This window comes from Bombus terrestris, chromosome 17, assembly GCF_910591885.1.
Source record: "Bombus terrestris chromosome 17, iyBomTerr1.2, whole genome shotgun sequence".
Classification (NCBI taxonomy): Eukaryota; Metazoa; Arthropoda; class Insecta; order Hymenoptera; family Apidae; genus Bombus; species Bombus terrestris.
Genome location: NC_063285.1, coordinates 9821067 through 9839466, shown reverse-complemented (window position 1 = coordinate 9839466; position 18400 = coordinate 9821067). Strand labels below are relative to the sequence as shown.

General features: G+C 38.9%; 1 protein-coding gene across 10 annotated transcripts in view; it reads right to left on the bottom strand.

Moving 5' to 3' along the window:
• The window catches only part of LOC100646013 (neurexin-1), a 636909-nt gene that overhangs the window by 197424 nt on the left and 421085 nt on the right, over positions 1–18400 (bottom strand). For 5 of the 10 annotated variants that reach the window (XM_048413687.1, XM_048413689.1, XM_048413690.1 and 2 more), the window contains one exon: positions 2264–2338. The exons of 4 other annotated variants lie outside the window; for them this stretch is intronic. In XM_048413687.1, the coding sequence (XP_048269644.1) occupies positions 2264–2338 (75 nt within the window). The remainder of the gene's footprint in view (positions 1–2263; positions 2339–18400) is intronic. One more of the 10 variants, XM_048413688.1, reaches the window with a different exon arrangement.

Genomic DNA, 18400 nt, shown 5'->3' with positions numbered 1-18400 from the left:
TCCACAAAATCGTGAAAAAATCTGATATTCGTAATTTTAAACAGTTTGACACAGTTCCAATAGGAAATACTTTAGCTACGCGGCTGATTACGTTCGAAATTGATTTTCTCGAAATTTAAATTTCCAACGAAGACACCTCGATACTATTTTTCCATACTTTTGACCTACTTTTGTACAAAAAAAAAAAAAAAATGGTCACACGTACCGTTATTTTCCAACTGTAGCTTGCTGCTGCATATCGAGAAAGAAAACGAGAATTAACCAGCGACTTTGGACTTTCAATTTCAATTCGATTCGATCGTATTACGAACTACAGTAGTAACAAAGTTTCCTCTGCTCTGTATAGAACCTATGGAATTAAAAAAACGGAAAACTCTGCAGATAATAAAATGTCCTCGGCTCGGAAGCGACGCGATGAAAAAGATGGGTCGTCACCAAAGGACTAAACGTAACGCCGACAATAATTTGTGCAAGTATCGTCGCTAGTTTTCAGCGAGAACTGGCGACGAAACCTATCGACGTGAAACCGCTGTCTTCCATTTTTCCCAATTTCCGCGAACGTGTGAGTCGCAGCAAAGTCTATCGAAATAAAAGTGCGAATCGTCGTCGATGACGATGGCCAGCCGGTGATCGAAGGACAAACATGGTCCGTGTCGCGTTCACACATGGAACGCGGTCCGTTTTCGTCCTGAAAGAACAATTAGACGTAGATTTTGTTGCGTCAACATGCAGGCGGTGCGTTTCGTTCCGTTCCTCTTTTCTCATGCATTCTTTCAAGTGCATCGAGCTAAAGGCAATTGTCAGACGCTTATTAGTCGCTCATTCCACCAGGCACAGAGGATGAGTTCGATGAAATGAGTATATCTGTAGCCGGGTCGAATATTCACGTCGCGTCGCGGTTAATTAAACATCGAGCGATCCGTATCGCTAGCAATTAATCGTCGGATGGAAAACGTCCGAGCATAGCAAACTCTACGACTCTATGATTTTTCTTCCCGTTACAACAGTTTCGCGCTAGATACATTGATAACGATCGATTTCGTATTATACGACGATAGCACGTTGATGATAATTAACGCGAGTAGGCGCGTGTCGGATGCAGCTTCTTTCTTGCTTTCGCGCGCAATTAATTAGAAATTGCATTTGAAGGAAACGCGAGCGCGAGGATCGCGGCGATCGTGACGAGATGAGTGACAGTGATGACAATAACGAGAGGAGCGAAGATTATTGCGTGCATGTGCAGTGACCAGTGGTGTATACCTATGAAGGCTAGGCTTTAAGATCGTGAGCAAGATCCCCACGCGTGAACTATATATACAAATCGTGACAGACTTCCTAACCATTCCACAAGAAAGCCTGCGGGAAAGCGAGGAAAAATCGGCACGACGACGTGGCGAAAGCATCCGAATTGAAGCGCGCGATCCAACTGGCGAATATTCCATCGACTCTTTTCACCTGTTCCACGTTAATAACTTTTTTAACTTGACTTTTTAATTCTTCGCTAGCGAAAATATCAGCTTCAAAACGTTGTTATAGTAAAACACGATTCTGGTCGTTTTATTGTAGACCGTTGGAAAAAATTCGATGGAAAAGGTCGGTCTGTAGGAAAAATTCCATCTGCTCGAGTGTGCACTCGGTACCGAAGCTAACCCAGTTGCTGCTGCTTGATCATTCAAGTCGTCGAGAAGCAGACTGGGCTAGGGGGCGGGATGGGTGGGTGGGTTCAGGGTTGCAGGCCATAATCGAGAAACTGGATGGCATTTGAGGAAGAGAAACTGGAAACTTTTCATCGTCGTGCCGATTTCCCCTCGTTTCCACCGCGTCGCGAGTCTCTCTCGACAAAAAATATAAAGAAAAGAAACTAAACAGAAGATGGAAAGAAAAAGAAATATATATATATATATATATATAGAAAGAGAGAGAGAGAGTGGAGCAGGGTACGTGAGTGGTTGGTGAAGAAAAGTTGGTGCTCTGGTGATCGCTCCTCGCTAAAAAGCTAAGTTTCGCGTGAGATTTAGCCAATTATATACGTATATATATATATAGAATAATTATACAGGTGCGTATCAAGTGGCTGGGCGAATCAGCTTCAAAGAGAGCGCGCTTTACGGCTGCGAGCTCTCTGTTGTGCTTCATTCAATCAATCTTTCTTGCTTTTTTTTTGTTATTAGATTCATTTTTTTTTTCTTTACTTGCTTTTTTTCTCAATCGTTCATTTCATTTTTTTTTTTTTTTTTTGAAAGCTTTGGATACTGAGGCTTACCAGGTGGGACTCTGGGCTGGTGAAGGTAACCACGGCGCCGTGAAGTCGCCTTGCACTTATTGTCGCCGCAGCCTTCTTAACACCCGTTGTGTAGATCCAATTGCGTGAGTTCGGCCCGATTTTCGACCACGACCACGAAGGCGCGCAAGAGGCAACAACATTGAGAATCGATTTTAGAAATTTCGTCTGTTTTCGGACGGCTAGTCGAATTTCGGATTCTCCTCGACTCTTTGGTTCTCTTTTTTTTTTTTTTTTAAACTTTATTTTCTATAGGCTCGTTACCTTGGTCCATGCGATTCGTCTGGCTACGGGGGATAAATTATATTCGTTTGAACGACAGACAGGCACACGGATCGAAAGAAAGTTGCGAATAATTAACGCGTCGCGACGCTCATAGGTTGTTAAGGAGGATAATCGTGGGAATGCGAAACGTTGACGAAAGGGTCGCGTTATTTCGATTATTCTCGAAATACCTAAAAAAAAAATGCAGTCCTGGAAAAGAAGATCGATTAGTGATCGTTGAGTCTGCTGATGGTTTGCTTCGTCCTTCCGATGCTTCCTGATAAAATTGCGTTACAATTATACTTATCTAATCGACTTAAATAGTAGCCTTACTTAATTAATTAATTATTGCCTTTAAACGCGTCGTGCAGATTTACAGCTATTAACAGCGATTTTATATAAATTTTCCCGAGAATTGGATGATCGAGTTCGCTTTGTACGATAATATTTCTCTCTGGGTAAAAGTTAATAGCAATTTTTGAAAAGAAACGCTAAGTTTGAATGTAATATCCCAAAACATTTCCCAAGATCTTTCACATTTTCCGAGACATTACACCGAGATATTACTCAGTTATTACCAGAACTACCAAGTTGTAATTCGCAGCTAAATACGTTCAAACAAATATGAAAAATCAAGCTTCTCTAATGCAAATAAATAAATACCTGGTATAATAAATAATAATTATAAACAATGAAACTTTTACAACGAAAATAAATCAGTATCTACGTAATATAACAATGTTTCCACGTTTTTAGCAATTTCAAACGCGAAATATATTGCCAATTGGATGGATTCGCTAACTCCATGATTTCCCTGGTTCTCCTTTCTTTCCAAATTTCCCGACTTTTCCACGCAACGGAAGCGAGAGTTGCTTTCGACCAAACTTCATTTATCCTCTGTATCGACACACGTTGTTCGATGGTTTCCGGCCGAGACTCGCGAAACAACAATTAGCGCCGCACGACCGACTAACTTCGAATCGCTGCGGACCAGCTCGTTATCCGCGTCGCTGTAACCGACAACGAATTGGAAAAGAGAAGTGGAATATAGCGGGAATTTCACGGTATCGCGGATTTATTGGGCCGATTATTTCCAGATGCCAACGCGCGTTTGATTATCGGCCGACATTCGCATCGTTTCACGCGGCTTACAATGTCTGACGTATGTACGTCGAATGGCGAATAAATTATCGTGACTTTATGGCCTTAAAACGAATCCCATCCTGCAATTCCGCTCATTGAATTTCGCGCGCGCGTTAGTTCTTAATTAACGATGCCTTCCAATTTCCACATCGCCATTATGCTAATTTATCGTTGCAGTTGTACGCTTTCGTTTAAAATTCCATGTTTTTCGCAGCAGGCGCGCAGTCCCCTTCGCGAGACGATTACTGCGATCGGCTACATGATCTGCGTTTAACGCAAAAATCTATCAATTTATGTATATCGTAAGCGATAACCAACAGTTGGTTAATTTTATTCTTCGCTGTAAATGCGGTGGACAGTGTAATTCCATTTTAAAGTCGCAACAACTTTCGTGATACATTAGTTGCACCAGAGGATCGAACGCTATGAATATGAGACCGTAACGCGGGTTTTTGTTAAAGTACGAGACGATAGAAATGATTTTAACAATGAAAGTAATTAATAACGAAGAGAATAGCTTGACGATTAGATGGTAGGATGTTTATGCAATTATGGCAAATTTCAATGCACCAAAGTATGCACGTAATACTAAAAAATGTGAAGAAAATACATGATTATGGTATTCAGAAAAATGAAGGAAAATTGGAGAAAGTTAAACCATATAAATTTACATAAACTGTTACATAAGCTTTTACGTATACAAGACGATAGAAGTGATTTTAATAATGAAAGTAATTAATACCAAAGAGAATAGTTTTATAAGTGAAGAATATTAGTGATGATTAGATGGTAGGATGTTTATGCACTTATGGCAAATTTCAATGCACCAAAGTATGCACGTAATATTAAAATATTCTCTTTTACGTATACCAAGGAATTCCCATAAAGAACTTTTCAAGAATATTCCAAGGTATCGATAAGTTAAGTTAGTGATACGCGGACAAAAAAAGTCTGAAGATATATTTGCTGAGGCAAGTTACAAGAAAATTACTGAGGACGATATATCAAACACTTTCTTCCACAAAGAACAAAAATATTGCGATGAAATAGACGAGGGTAAATTATGAGCCGCCGTGAATCTTCGTAAAAGATAGCGATACTTAGAGACTAAAGTATGTCAGCGGAGTAATATTTCGTAAATCGGTGGATGGTTTTGTATTTCAGTGAATTTCGAAATTTTTCACGTTAATTAAAAGGAAATTATACAACGATTACCCCGTACTTTGGCTCAACGTTTTAATATTATCACGCGAATGCAATGCTACCGACTTTAATTCTTATTGTGCTGTATCGCTGTTTCATATCGTAACGAACTCGCGATTACTTTAACAATTAGCAAAATCTTCGGCCTGGAAAACGTTCGTTCAATATATGTACACCCGTTATAATTCTCGATAATACGAGAATCAAAGAGCAACGAGAAGACCGTGAATTGCTATTATAGTGCGATGAATAAAGAATTACCACGGATAAACGAACGTAGCAAATAATAAACGATAATCACGATGCACGCATAATTGAATATTAAAAATCAATGCACCGTGGAAATAAAATGTAATCGTGGAATTCGATTTGGGAATTCGGATGATAATTTAAACCGACTAAAATTGTTATACGTATCGTAATTACATTTTATTTATTTCGCCAGATTTTAAGCATTTTTATTAAATTATACAACAAACATTAGACAATTATACAAAAATTTCCACAAACCATGTAATGTTACATCATCACAACGGAAGGTAAAAAGTCATAGCCCTTGGCGCAACTTTAATTCGGAAAACCCCCGGAAAATCAAATGCCCTCAAACTGAAAAAATACCTAATAGGAAAAGAAATTTGTAAATGACATTTGTTCTAGTAGAATGATGAAGAACATGACTCTGTATGATCGCGCTGTACCAAGTCAGTTCGCAATTATTTTTTGATTCGCCATTAAATCTCGATGAACGAGACTCGAGCACGCTCATTTCTGTGCAATCTAGTCGAGACATTAATTTACTTTAATACCAGGGCCGGGTTTATGATTCGATTCCATTGTCGCGGCCGAGCCAACGATCTCCGAGCAGAAATTCCGCAATTATCGATTGGTTGGCTCCGGTCGCGTATTATTTCGCGCGATAATTCCATTTTCGGTATGTTTAATGCCGAAATGACGGCCAAGCGAGCGTTTTAACGCCAGCTCTCCTCCCTCCGCCCTTTAATTTATCGCCGCGCGGCTCGATGATTGACGAACATTCATCTTCGTTCGCGTTACTCGCCTGATTTATGCCTCGACCTATGCATTCGACTTTTCCGGGCTCGATACTGTGTCTGTTTCGCGAGACGTCGATCGTGAAATCATGTGCGTTTGAATGAAATGAGAAATAAAAACAGAAACGTTGGAACATTAATTTTACCAAGCTCGGTCAAATGACCCGCATTGGAATTTCATTTGAAGCTGCACACTCATCGGTGTTTCTTTGTTCGTTCAATTTCCTCAACATTCATATATTTATATATTTGTCGGAGATGAAAGAACGCCGGAGCTCCTCCTTGGATTCGCGGGAATACCGCAACTCTGTAACTTGGATTAAACAAATGCCGCTCCGATTGTTCGAGATTTATGATCATGAGCTTGGGCTCGAGGCGACAATCAGTCGCCGAACGTAGCCGTGGTCAAAGGGATGAACGTTTTATCTAACAAAGGCACAGAGTAACTCTATACCTCTCCTTAAAAGAAATAGTCGTAGCGACACGTGGCAGTAAATACTTCAATAGTTTCTATCCCGCGGCCCGCCACACGCAGATTTTGTCCTCCGGGTAAGATGATCGCCGGGTGTCGGCATGCCTTTGTGGCGTATGTTTAGCTAACGTGAGGACCCGCTATAGATCTTAAGATTTAGTCAAGCGAAGTCCGTCAAATAGACTTTGTTGCAACTACGGGAAGATAGGAGAAACCTATCCTCCACGAGCGTTGCCCCCCGTCAACAACCACCCCTCAAGGGCGGCCAGCATCTCTTTCAAAACGCCGATATGGAGATCAACCAATTAGCAATAGCGCTAATTTCCCTCACCTTTGGAACGAAAGCTTTCTTTGACGAATCCGAGGATCTCATGTCCTTAGACCCACCCATTATAGTTTTCCTCGACGGCATCGTCGAGACGGAGAGTTACTCTCCGGTACGATCTCGACGACGATTCAAGTAACTCTCGGATACGTAGTGATTGCCCCACGCATTAACATTGAGTACAACTTAGACGCTAAAGAAGCGTAGAGTTCGTCATCCCGTTGACCGTGGATTCGTTATTGAGCCTAGGATCATTGTCATTAGCTTCTCGAGTATCAATTTATCGCGATTACTTGTCCAATTCCAACATGGTCATGTTTGCACTAGTAAATATCTCCTCTATTGCATAGTGATCACGTCTAGTGTCAATAGGAATTCGTTTACGCCCTTAACCCTAACTCTAATCGTATCGCCAACCCGACATATTTATATATTTATATTTAAAATTTATATATTTATTATATTATCCGATTAATCAATTGCTCGATTTTTCTTGATAGAAGAATTTACATAAACTTAGAAGTTAAACAAGGTAACGATGAACGTAAAGTTTGAAATGAAATTTTGAAACCGGCCATTTGATGACTACAAGATTAATGTTGGAATATACAGAATGTCCCAGTTTTCCAGCTGGACGTTGTAGGAAGAAACGTCATATAAACGTAGGTCATCGTAAGCATCGTTAACAAGTTATGGCAAGAAAGAATGATATACGAAACGTATGGCAGCGTGCGTTACTGCGGTGCGAGGTATGAGCAGGTGAGGAATACTTACACCTGGTGGCAGTCGGCGGATGTCGCACCTGTTTCTACAATTCCAATTACAACTGTTGTTTCAAAATGTTCATCGTTCCTGTTAGTACAAGATTAACAGCGGCCAGAGATTGAATTTATTATTCTTCCCAGGCTGTCGTTTATTTTACCCGTTGAAACTGCACTTCTGACTACTGGCAGATGCAAGTATTCTTCGTCTATTCATATTTTGCGGTAACAATATTTTGTAGTAAGTTCATCTCGTGTGTCATTCGTTTTTCAACTCGTCCAACGATGCTTCCAATGACGTTCATATAACATTTTATTCTTATGTTGACCGATAGAAGAAAAAATTGGGATACCCTATACATGTACGTAATATACAGAGTGTCTCAAACTTAATCGGCTACAGTACGAGGTTCTAATCTACAGGCAGAAAGAAGGAAAAAATGTTGCAGGAAGTTGAGCAATAAACAGAAATTGTGCGCGAACTCACTGTATTGTAATTGCATACTTCTTAACATGTTGCAACAACTACGTGTAGTTGATAGTTATAAAATATAATAATATAATAAAGCGATTATCTGGTACTTTTAATTCCACGTTTGAAAATGTTGTCGTTGCGTTCGGTTGCAAGCGCTTTACATCGACCAATAGTGGAATTAATTACGCTACGAAGTTCTACAAAGAGAATTTCGCTGAGCCTCGATAACTGCGTCGTTACCCGCCTCGTGCTTGCGATATTTACAACTCTGCAACAAAGCGCTCTCTCACAGACTTTGCTTAACATTTTGTTCGTCTTTCTGTCTGTAGATTAAGCTGCCGCGATTTCGGACACCGTGTATATTATATGTTATATCAAGTGATAATTATGGATAAATATGTGCTTTAAGGGGATGGATGATGTTTGACGATATGCACGTGGCACGAGTTTGATGCACAGTTTGCCATTAAAATATATCAAATGCTCGATGCAAGGATATGTTATAATATTTTATATATTTTTTATGTATTATATGTTCTATTGTTATAATAAACTGTAACTAATAGCGTCACGACTGTCTTGTGGAAATTTATTAATAGGTAAAATAAAGGTTGTTAATAATTTAACTACAAGTAGCAGAATATACAAGAACTTAAAAACCAGTAGAATTTATTGCACAGGGTGAGCGTGTTATTTAAGGACTAAATTCCTGTCTACGAGACTGATCCCTTTGGCTTCTGAAATTTCCCCTTATTTACGTACGAACTAACCTGTGGGTAGGAAACGTCGCACGAACACAAATTACTTGAACGCCATTAACTAAATGTTAATTACATTATCTGTTACGGATGGCCCTAATTAAATTCGCTGAAACGATAAATACTTGGTATCGTTACGTCACGATTAATCGACCGTGATAAATGGACGATCATCAGCGAAACCAATTAATCTTGAATCTCTCTTCCAAGCTATTTCTAGTCGCCATAAATTTCTAGCACGCCTAATAGCTATAATACATTAATTATTTCGTTAAATATGTTAATTCATAGGAAGAACCGTGCCAGTCAGATTTATCAATCGCGCACCAACTGCTGAATCATCATTGTCACGAGCTTCGAATATTTTACTTTACAACGATGAACTGAAGCTTCCCATCCCCACCCCTCTGCGTAATAATTAAATTTACCAGAAAAGTAAAACCAGTTCATACAGTTTCGTAAAGTAATAAAACGTGTAAATGTAATTTAATTCGAGTATCGATGTCGAAAAATCAAGCTAAGTAAAATAATACATGAAACCAAGTAAAAGTTAAAGTAAGCGAAACAAGAGTAATCGTAGTAAAGATCAAAGTTTAAATTAATAATACTGAATATAAATAACTAATAATACTGAAACATAAAACACACGGTGAGTCTCTACGTTTCTTAATTGTATCGGCGTAGAGAGCTCGCCATATGCAAATACGATAACCCTTCAACGATATCGAACGTTTCACCGTCGAACGGAGCAATAAATTCGACGAAGAAGATTCAACCGATAGAAACGATTAATCAACGCCGTACCTCGTTACGCTTTTATTAACAGATATCCAAAGAAGAAGATACGCGGATAAATCAGTTTGCCTGTTTCGTGCCGAGCAGACGATAAATGAAAATGTTGGTGGTGCGATAAAACGAACGTGAATCGTTGAATTACCGCGACTCATATTGGCGAGATACGGGAGCCACTGTGAGAGGAAAGAAAAAGAAAAAAACTGCGCATATTATCGATTAGTAAAATACGAACGATCGCTACGGACATGAATTCAGCCCATAATACCTCGTGTCCTTCCCCTTTCCCTTTTCTTCCCCATACACCTTCCCCCCATGGCGACCGCTTGCCTTTTTTATCGCGTCCTGTTTCTCTATTCTCGGTCGTCCCACGGGTCTTCCGTTTCCTCAACTTCCTCTGTTTATTTTGTCCCCGCGAACGACCTCGTGCGTGTTTTTCACGATTTGTTTTTGATTTACAGTGGCATTAACGCGTAACTTTTTCGGACAATGCCCGCGCCGGAGTTTCAACGAATCCGAGAGCGACGCGAACTTTCGTCGACCCGATGTAACGTCAGCGAAAAACACGATGAATTCCATCTCTGTGAATTTTCTAATTTCGATAGCACACGGTTTGTGAATCGCTGAGAAGCTATGGAATTTACGGCTTAGTTATGAAACGATAGCGTTTACGATTATCGCAGGCTCGCTTGTTAGTATATTTTTATTTTTTCCTACATTTTTTCTTCCGTATTATTTAATTGAATTATATTGTGGTAATAGAAGAAAATGGATCGCGCGTAATAAAAAGAAACTTACTTTTGTCACAACGCAATAGATGAAATACGAAAAACAATGTTCGTTTCGTATACAGAAACGATACTTGTAGAAGGTTTTTTAGCTTCGTTTGTACGTCACAAGGTGTGGCAAATTTTCTGTTTACATATTTATTATAATATTATTATCTATTATAAAACATTTAAAAAATTAAAAAATCATGCCGTGCTTTTATCCTTTCGAACGTCAAGGACATTATGACGAACCGTTTACGACGGTGCGTGTGTCACACCGGCATACTTCAAATCCGATGGACCGATGATGGAGATAAAGATGTGGCGGACTTGGCAACAATGTATATCGCCGAAGTGCCTAATGAGTCATCTATATCTTAACGGTCCTTCCACCGAACGTTCTAGAAGCGTGGCAACGGTCACGTACGCCTACAGGGTAGTGGGGATATTGAGAAATGACAAACAAAGAAGAAACAGATCCCACCGAAAGCAAAATTGTAAGAGCTTCAGTCTTGGAAAGTCACGGCTGGAGCTCAGAACCAAATCGCAGTCAGTGTAAATTCAGAATACAAGAAATAAATTCTCTTGCTTTTTTTGTTACCTTAATTTTTTTTCTTTTCGTTCGAGCTACCCCTTTTTTTATTTTACGTGACACGTGCGGCAATTCAATAGCAAATTAATTATAATATATAGCAAATGAATTATAAAATCTAGCGATTAAGATATTTCTTCGAAAAAGGGGAATGTCTAGAGGGAAGGCGGAGTTTCTCATTGAAGAAAATCGTGAGATTTCCTTCGCGATCGTTTACTCAACGAATCCAGCTAATTTCGTATTCGTTGGAAATCACCGGAGCCATTTGCACTTTTCCTTCACATCGAGATTCTATTCCCTTGCAGGATTCTCCGCCGAAAAAGATTTTACTACTCGCGAGCGAAAGAACGACGTGGCATAGAGGCCACGAGAGAGGGGAGACAGAGCAATGTAACGAATCGCTGTTGATTCTACGGTCCTTCTTCAGCAATAAGGTCCCATTGCGAATGAATTAGCATCATCAAGATAGTAAAGTCTCCTTACAGTGAATTCAGGCTGGCAATTTAGCCAGCTACATCGTCGAGCACGTCCCCGGAGAATAAATCCCCTCGAGATCCTTCCATAGGATAACTTTCACTCCGTCCCTTATAAGATTTTATAGGATACTTTTGTAAGATAAGTTTAACGAGCTAAATCGTGCCGCTACTTTCGGTTTTATGAACGAAATATGCAGCGGTTGCTATTAAAAATGAAAATCTCTGCGATAATTGAACGACGATGAAAGAAAACATTAGACATAGGCGTGTGAAATGCAACGCGGTAGTTTGAAGGGGAAAGATGGTAGATTCTTCGTGTCTTTTCAATTTAGACGTTACTATCTCTTGTAGTATCTATAATTTAATTTTCCATCTGATAATTTTCTTCTTAATCTTTCTACTGATAAAAATCTAGGAAAATTCCTCTAGTAATTTCTGTTAATAAAATTCAATATTCGTAGCAATTGCAGGCAATAATTTTCCTGAATAGAATTCTAATAATAACAATTAATCAAAATAAGGTTTTCTAATAATTTTCATTTACAAAATTCCTGTAACCTTGAAAAATAATTTCCGCTAATAAAATTCTATACTCGTAGCAATTGCTACCAATGCTCATCCTTAATAAAACCATAATAATAATAATTATGCTAGTCTCTTCTAGTAATTTCCTTTACTAGAATTCTATACTTGAATTAATTTCTTAAACCAACTTCTCTCGATAAAATTCTCCTCCGCTTGATAATTATATCGCACATTCTCCACTGCGTATCTCGTGGCTGAATCACAAAACCGATTTAAACTCTTCGAAGCTGCACTGTCGTTCGTTTCGAATTCCAGCCGATTATTCAAATAGCCCCGAAATCGATACGATCTTCGTTCTAACAATTTTACGAGGCAGCTCCTAACCTGATAAAATAAATAATTACGTCGTTATCGCTCTTGCAGTTTCCTACGCTACGATAAACAATCTGCAAGAATGTACATGGACGAGCTCGTTTTCGTACTCAATATTCTTCATTATTGTACTTATTGCTATTATTATATAGTTTTTATGATCTCAGAACATGGAATTTCTTTTGTAATAATAAATCAATAGATATAAAAATATTCTACTATTACGTATTTTTTAAAGAACACTCATTTTGACTGGCTTTGGTAGAGATACCTGCGTCTCAAATGTCGGTAGTTCTAGTGTTAAATGCTTTCTGAACGATGCGTCATCGTCGATGGAGTCTGAACAAGAAGGGGAGGAATTGCAGCAAAGTTTCGTCGAGATTTTCGAATTATTTCGAGCGCCACATTTTCGCGAACGTTTTCGAGGACGTCACGTAAGCCACGGTCGGTGGGACAACTCGAGGCTTCCGCGATTTCGTGACTGATTGTGCCGGCAGTCTATGCGAAACGCGTGCACAGAAATATGGATAGAAATATGCGCGCCGCATACATCGGCCTTTCGTCTTCCGTGAGAATTCCAATTTTGATGAATATTATCGGGCTGTCGCGGAATTGTTTAACAATGCAACTACCAAGCCGGTCGCAATGGCTGATATCAGAATCTCTGTTTTTATGTTTTCATGTACTGAAACCACTACAGGCATCTTTGATAATATCAATGTTCGCTCGTGTTGAGAGAGAAACGCGGTTATTATACGCGTGACGAACAAAGTTATTGGCGAAGAACAGCTTTTCGTTCAAAACGTAGCTCGATATATCGAAAGACGCGGTACGTTAAAAAATAAGCACGTGAAATATATAGACGTGAAAGTTCCTAAGATTTTCTTTCGTCGAAATATTAAAACGAAGAGTAGAATAGTCGGGTATCGTGAAAGCAGTTAATCAAAATTCCGATTGATCAATAAATCAAACCTAAATACACGTAAGTACAGTATTAGGTTATCAAAATGCTTCTTACGATTTTATTTATTACGCGACTTATCACTAATACTTCATTGCAAACGGCGATATAAATATAACTGAGCATAAATCTACTGTATCCATAGCGTTAAGTCGAAATTAATAACAAAACCAGTAGAAGATTCGATACAAATACACGTCAGTATAAATCTGCTAAATTATTGATAACGCTAATTTCGAACTAACAACAAAGCTACTAAAACATTCAATATAAATATAACCGAAAATTGGCTTCAAATTTCACTCACGTTTCCATCTATTTCGCTTTCTTTTTTCTTTTTGGAAGAAATGCACTTCCGCTATTTATCAGCTGAGCGAACTCGAAACGAATGAAAATTTCCAACCATCACGTAGACCAAAGCCTATCAGCCTTTTTCGAACCTGTAGGTTACAACGAGATTCTCATCTCGACCCGAAGCTCATAGTTAGAGCTCGAACTAGGGTATAAAGTGGCACGAGGAGAAGCAGCACGAACAGCCCGTAAAAATGGAGAACAGGGACAAGCGGTGCACCGGTATCGTTTATACGTACAATATTTCGTGGCACGTACGTCACGAGCACGAGCTCGAGCTCGCGGACCCGTTCGTTACGTAACAGCTGCAGTCTGATAATGAATGTGAAATACAGGCGAGCTGAGTTACGAGCCGTTATTGCAGGGCCCGCAAAACGCCAGCCGAACTTTGAGGCTGTTCGACGAAGCGCTTCACGCGAGAAACATCGAGACGACTGGAAATAACGTATAGGCAAACCATAACACGTAATATGATCGATGTAGTATATCGATGCCGATAAGAGAAACACGGCTTTGTTACTAATTTGAACGGCAATTTCCAAGCGTGCACGGATCAAATTTCAGAATGGCAAAATTTCAAGACCACGGGAAGAACGTAATTTGATCTTCGCCTTTCTAAACGTACGACGCGGGACATTCCAATTCACGCGCCAAGGAACGTCCAATATGCAACAAAATAAACTTGTTATGCTCCCTTGTGATCTTCGAATTCTATCTTCCTTGAGTGGATCGATGGATATTTTGAAACCATCGAAGCTAGAGGAAATAACAAGCCGCGTTCGTTTTGCCAAATTTATTAGATTACCAATTATTGTGTTTAACGTAGTTATACAACAACCTTCTCATTTATTTTTCAAGGATTTAAATCGAGCATTTTTATTGTTAAAAATAATTATTCAAAGACGTCAAAGGTTAATGTACCAGGTTGTCCCAAAAGATTCTTTCGCCTTACAAGGAAATCGTAGATATGAAACATTTTTTATGTTCTATTGAAAGGAAATGCATCACACATAATTTAATAAAATAACATAGAACAAAAGCTATTGTGCATCTATTGTTTCCTCGTAAAACGGAAGAAGCTTTTGCTACAATCTAACATGTAAACGTAAGTATACCAATAAATACCTTCTTCGACTCGATTAAATTTCCGGTTAGAGAAAATAAAACAGCCATGAATATTCAACCGCATAAAACGGTGACACGTTTCATTTTCATGGAGGCATTAAACCCTCGAATTCTTTCATTCTGCGACCCTCCGCGAACCACTAACTCTGCGAGTTCCAAGTAAGCCCACAGCCGTATTACAGCGAAAGCTTCGTCCGAAATCCACTCGGTCGTCATAAGGTTAGCATCATATACGTTTGGCCGGTGGTGTGCTTTACTGTCTTAACAGCTGTCAACCGTCTATTCGTCGTAAACCACGTTTCAGCCTGAGATCATGAACAGAGATGAAGGTTGCACGTCGCGTGGAACAACGAGCGCGGCCGTTATTCAACCGGGTTAACCCTTAACAGCCGCCCTTATATTTCTTCCCGCCCCTGTTCGTCGCGTCCTCATCCCCTTCCGGGATGCTTTCGCGCGGCGAAGAAGAAATCTCAGTCAGTTGGAAAATATACAGCCCGGCTAAATAAAATACCGTCGACCAGGTATGAGCGGTATCTTCAGAATGAATCTCGCAGACTCGAGACGACGAGCTCGCTGTATACGAGAGTGCCGAGGACAATACTAAAAAATATGGCAGCGTTCCTGCTTCGTTTGCCAACCACCCTCTACATATAATTCCTTTTCGACGTCTCTCTCTGCACGACCACCCTTTAAAAACGTGACTTCGGCTTTTATGCGCGCAAAACCGGTTGTTTTTCTGTTTGAATTATTAATTTGGATTTTTTGACGTCCGCAAGTGAGAGATTTAGTGTCGAACGATGTTTTCTACTTTTTTCCTGTTCTACTCGACACCTGCGGAATTTTTCTTTTGAAATATTCAGAAGAAGCATGATACAGGCATTTGAAATAAGTATCTTAAATAAAACGCGGGTAAGACGATATAGTGAAATGTAAACTATAATAATTGGTTTTAAACATTGCTGCATTTAATATACTAAATAAAGGAATTCATTTGTTCAATCGACTAAATCGATCGACCAAATTAATTCAGATAATTTAAGAGAAAATATTAATTTTGACGAGTACTAAAAAAAAAATAAGATAAAAGAACGAATCAAATATTTTCATTCTTTCATTTTATCAGAGATATTTCATTTATCCTCCTTTCATTTAAAATACAACGTTCCTACGTGTGGAACGTTACGTGTAAGTAACTCATACGTGTCGTCATACATATGTATATTTTGAAATATTCCTGCTTCGTACCATGAATTTTCCATTCGCGGTTGTTATTTCACTACATCATTCGCTGTTGAGGAATAAGCTAAACTTCTTAAACGTCTTCGCAAAGGGACACAAAGTTGCATTCTACAGCGAGAAATATTGATTTTTCGAATCTACATTCGCCAAACAGAGAGCGCTGTAAGCTTCTGAAAGTTTTAATAAGTCAAATAAATAGTGTGGGATTTCCTTTCAAATTGTACGTTAATCGTTTTCATGATACAAAAATCTGAGAAACTTCACACATTTTGTAAGAAATATCTAATCAAAAGCGATATACCAAAGATAAATATGCACGTTATACCGATTATACGACCTTTGATCTAACTTGTTACAGATTATCTAGAAAGCTTTGTTTTTTTGAAGCAAAAATCAGTACAAGACCATGAAATTAAAAAACAGCATAATTCTATGTTTTCTTTTACCTTTGCGCTAAATGGTAGTATGCTTGTTTGACTAATGGCGTATCTGTTCTACTTTCAAGTATAATATCAGCACAGTTTGCTTCATTTTGCCATGCCAATATTATAAATGCTTTGCAGACAGAGTTACGTCAAAATTTCACACAAAAGAACAATCCCCCCCCCCCATATTAATATTTGAAGAAAGAAAAAAAGTAAACTTTTACGTAAATTCCAATGTTGGCGGAGGTTGAAACCGCGCTAATAAAAAAATAATTGCAATATTATTCGCAGCTACGATCTTTGTGATATTTAGAGCGATATAAATACCGTAACTCTAAGTGAGTTAATTTTGAAGAAATTTCACGGTTGATTTAAAGGAACAAAGCATTACGATAATTGCGGTAACCCGTAATAAAAAATCTCCGATTTTCTCGTTTCCGTATGAGCGAGTTTGAAACGGCGATTTATGAGGAAAACGCTGACCAGGCTTTTGTTACTTCTGCATTGTTCCTGCTGACCGTTAAGGCAGGCAATCAGGTTCGTCATAAGACTAAAACGTGTCTGCGATCCTTTTAATTAACGCCACCGCCTTCTTATTCCTTCGCGCGACTCCCTTAATTAACTCGCGCGCCCACTTTTCGAGAGGCCGGCTTAATTGCACGGAATAAAACTCGAAAATATAATCCACTAACGAATTTATTTACGTCGCGTGTCGTTGCCACGATCTTCAGCCATTTAGGAAACAAACCTCTGACAGAATTATTACGCTGTTTCACAGCTCTTACGATATGAGAAATTTTAATTAATTAACTTGCCTGTTCTCTCCTTTAACTTTTTCGTGTCTACGCGTTTCGAATTTCTACATCATCGTAGGTAATATTTCGAATATTCGGCGCTCAAATGAAATTTCCACGGGCTGTCCCGCGAAAATACATATAATATGCCTGTTAATGATGAATTAATGCGAGTATTATTCTCGAAACTCGTGTCGAATTCAAAATGACAATTCCATTGTTTCAGTAAATTGAGACAGTCGTAACGATATTATCGTGACGGTCGTAAATTGTCAAATTTCCATTTTCCGTTGTTTCGACGTTATTGAATTTCTCAAGACGTCGCGTTCAACTCTTCTCAAATTATTATAAAAGCCAGTTAACGTAACGCGATTGCCTGATTACGTAGCCAAGCAACTCGACAAATTTTCCAAGTAATTTCAAGATTTCGTTAAATTATCGTAATACAACGTATATCAAACCACAAATCAGTAAAACACAGAGTAATTGATTTCCATCTCGCCACGATAATTTGAAATTAACATTGAATTCATTGGAACCAATCTCGATTGCAAGGATAACCAAAATATCAACCGTATTCCTAATTTTAATATGAAAAATGACTACAGGTTCCAAACAACATAACAACAAATATCAACGTCCCTTAAATAATTGAAGAAACGCTTGTTTTTCTAAAAAGAAGGTTGCAGCTGACATTCGTGGAATCGCGTTGCGAAAATTGCAGGAAGCGGTGAGACGGTGAGGAGGGCGGTTATGGTTGCGCGAACGTCATTAAGTGTAAATTTCGCGACGCTAACGTCCGACGGCGGCGACGATACGCGGAAATACGTTGCGCGGAATAGACAGTGACACGCCAACTACGTTGTTCGATGCGTTGAAACCGCTTTAATTTGGAGTTTCGCGGACGACTACGGAATAGCCGAGCAACCGAGGATTTCACCGTTTCGTGTGAAAATACCGTAAACTGTCACTACGACATTTGTCCACGTGTTTCGTCCGAAACCCGTGTAACGTAGGAAAATTCGCGAAATATGGATGAACATGGAATGAGCAGGGAGAAACAAGAACGATAATTGAAGTTGCTATTTTAAAATATCTTTCCGTCGATGTCCATGCGCAATTATCGCTGATATGCGACGATTTTCTAACTAAAATACAATGAACATTTTTGACCATATTATGATTCTATATATTATGAAGCACTATAATGAGATATGATTTATTGTTATTTATTGTATTTCGATAGA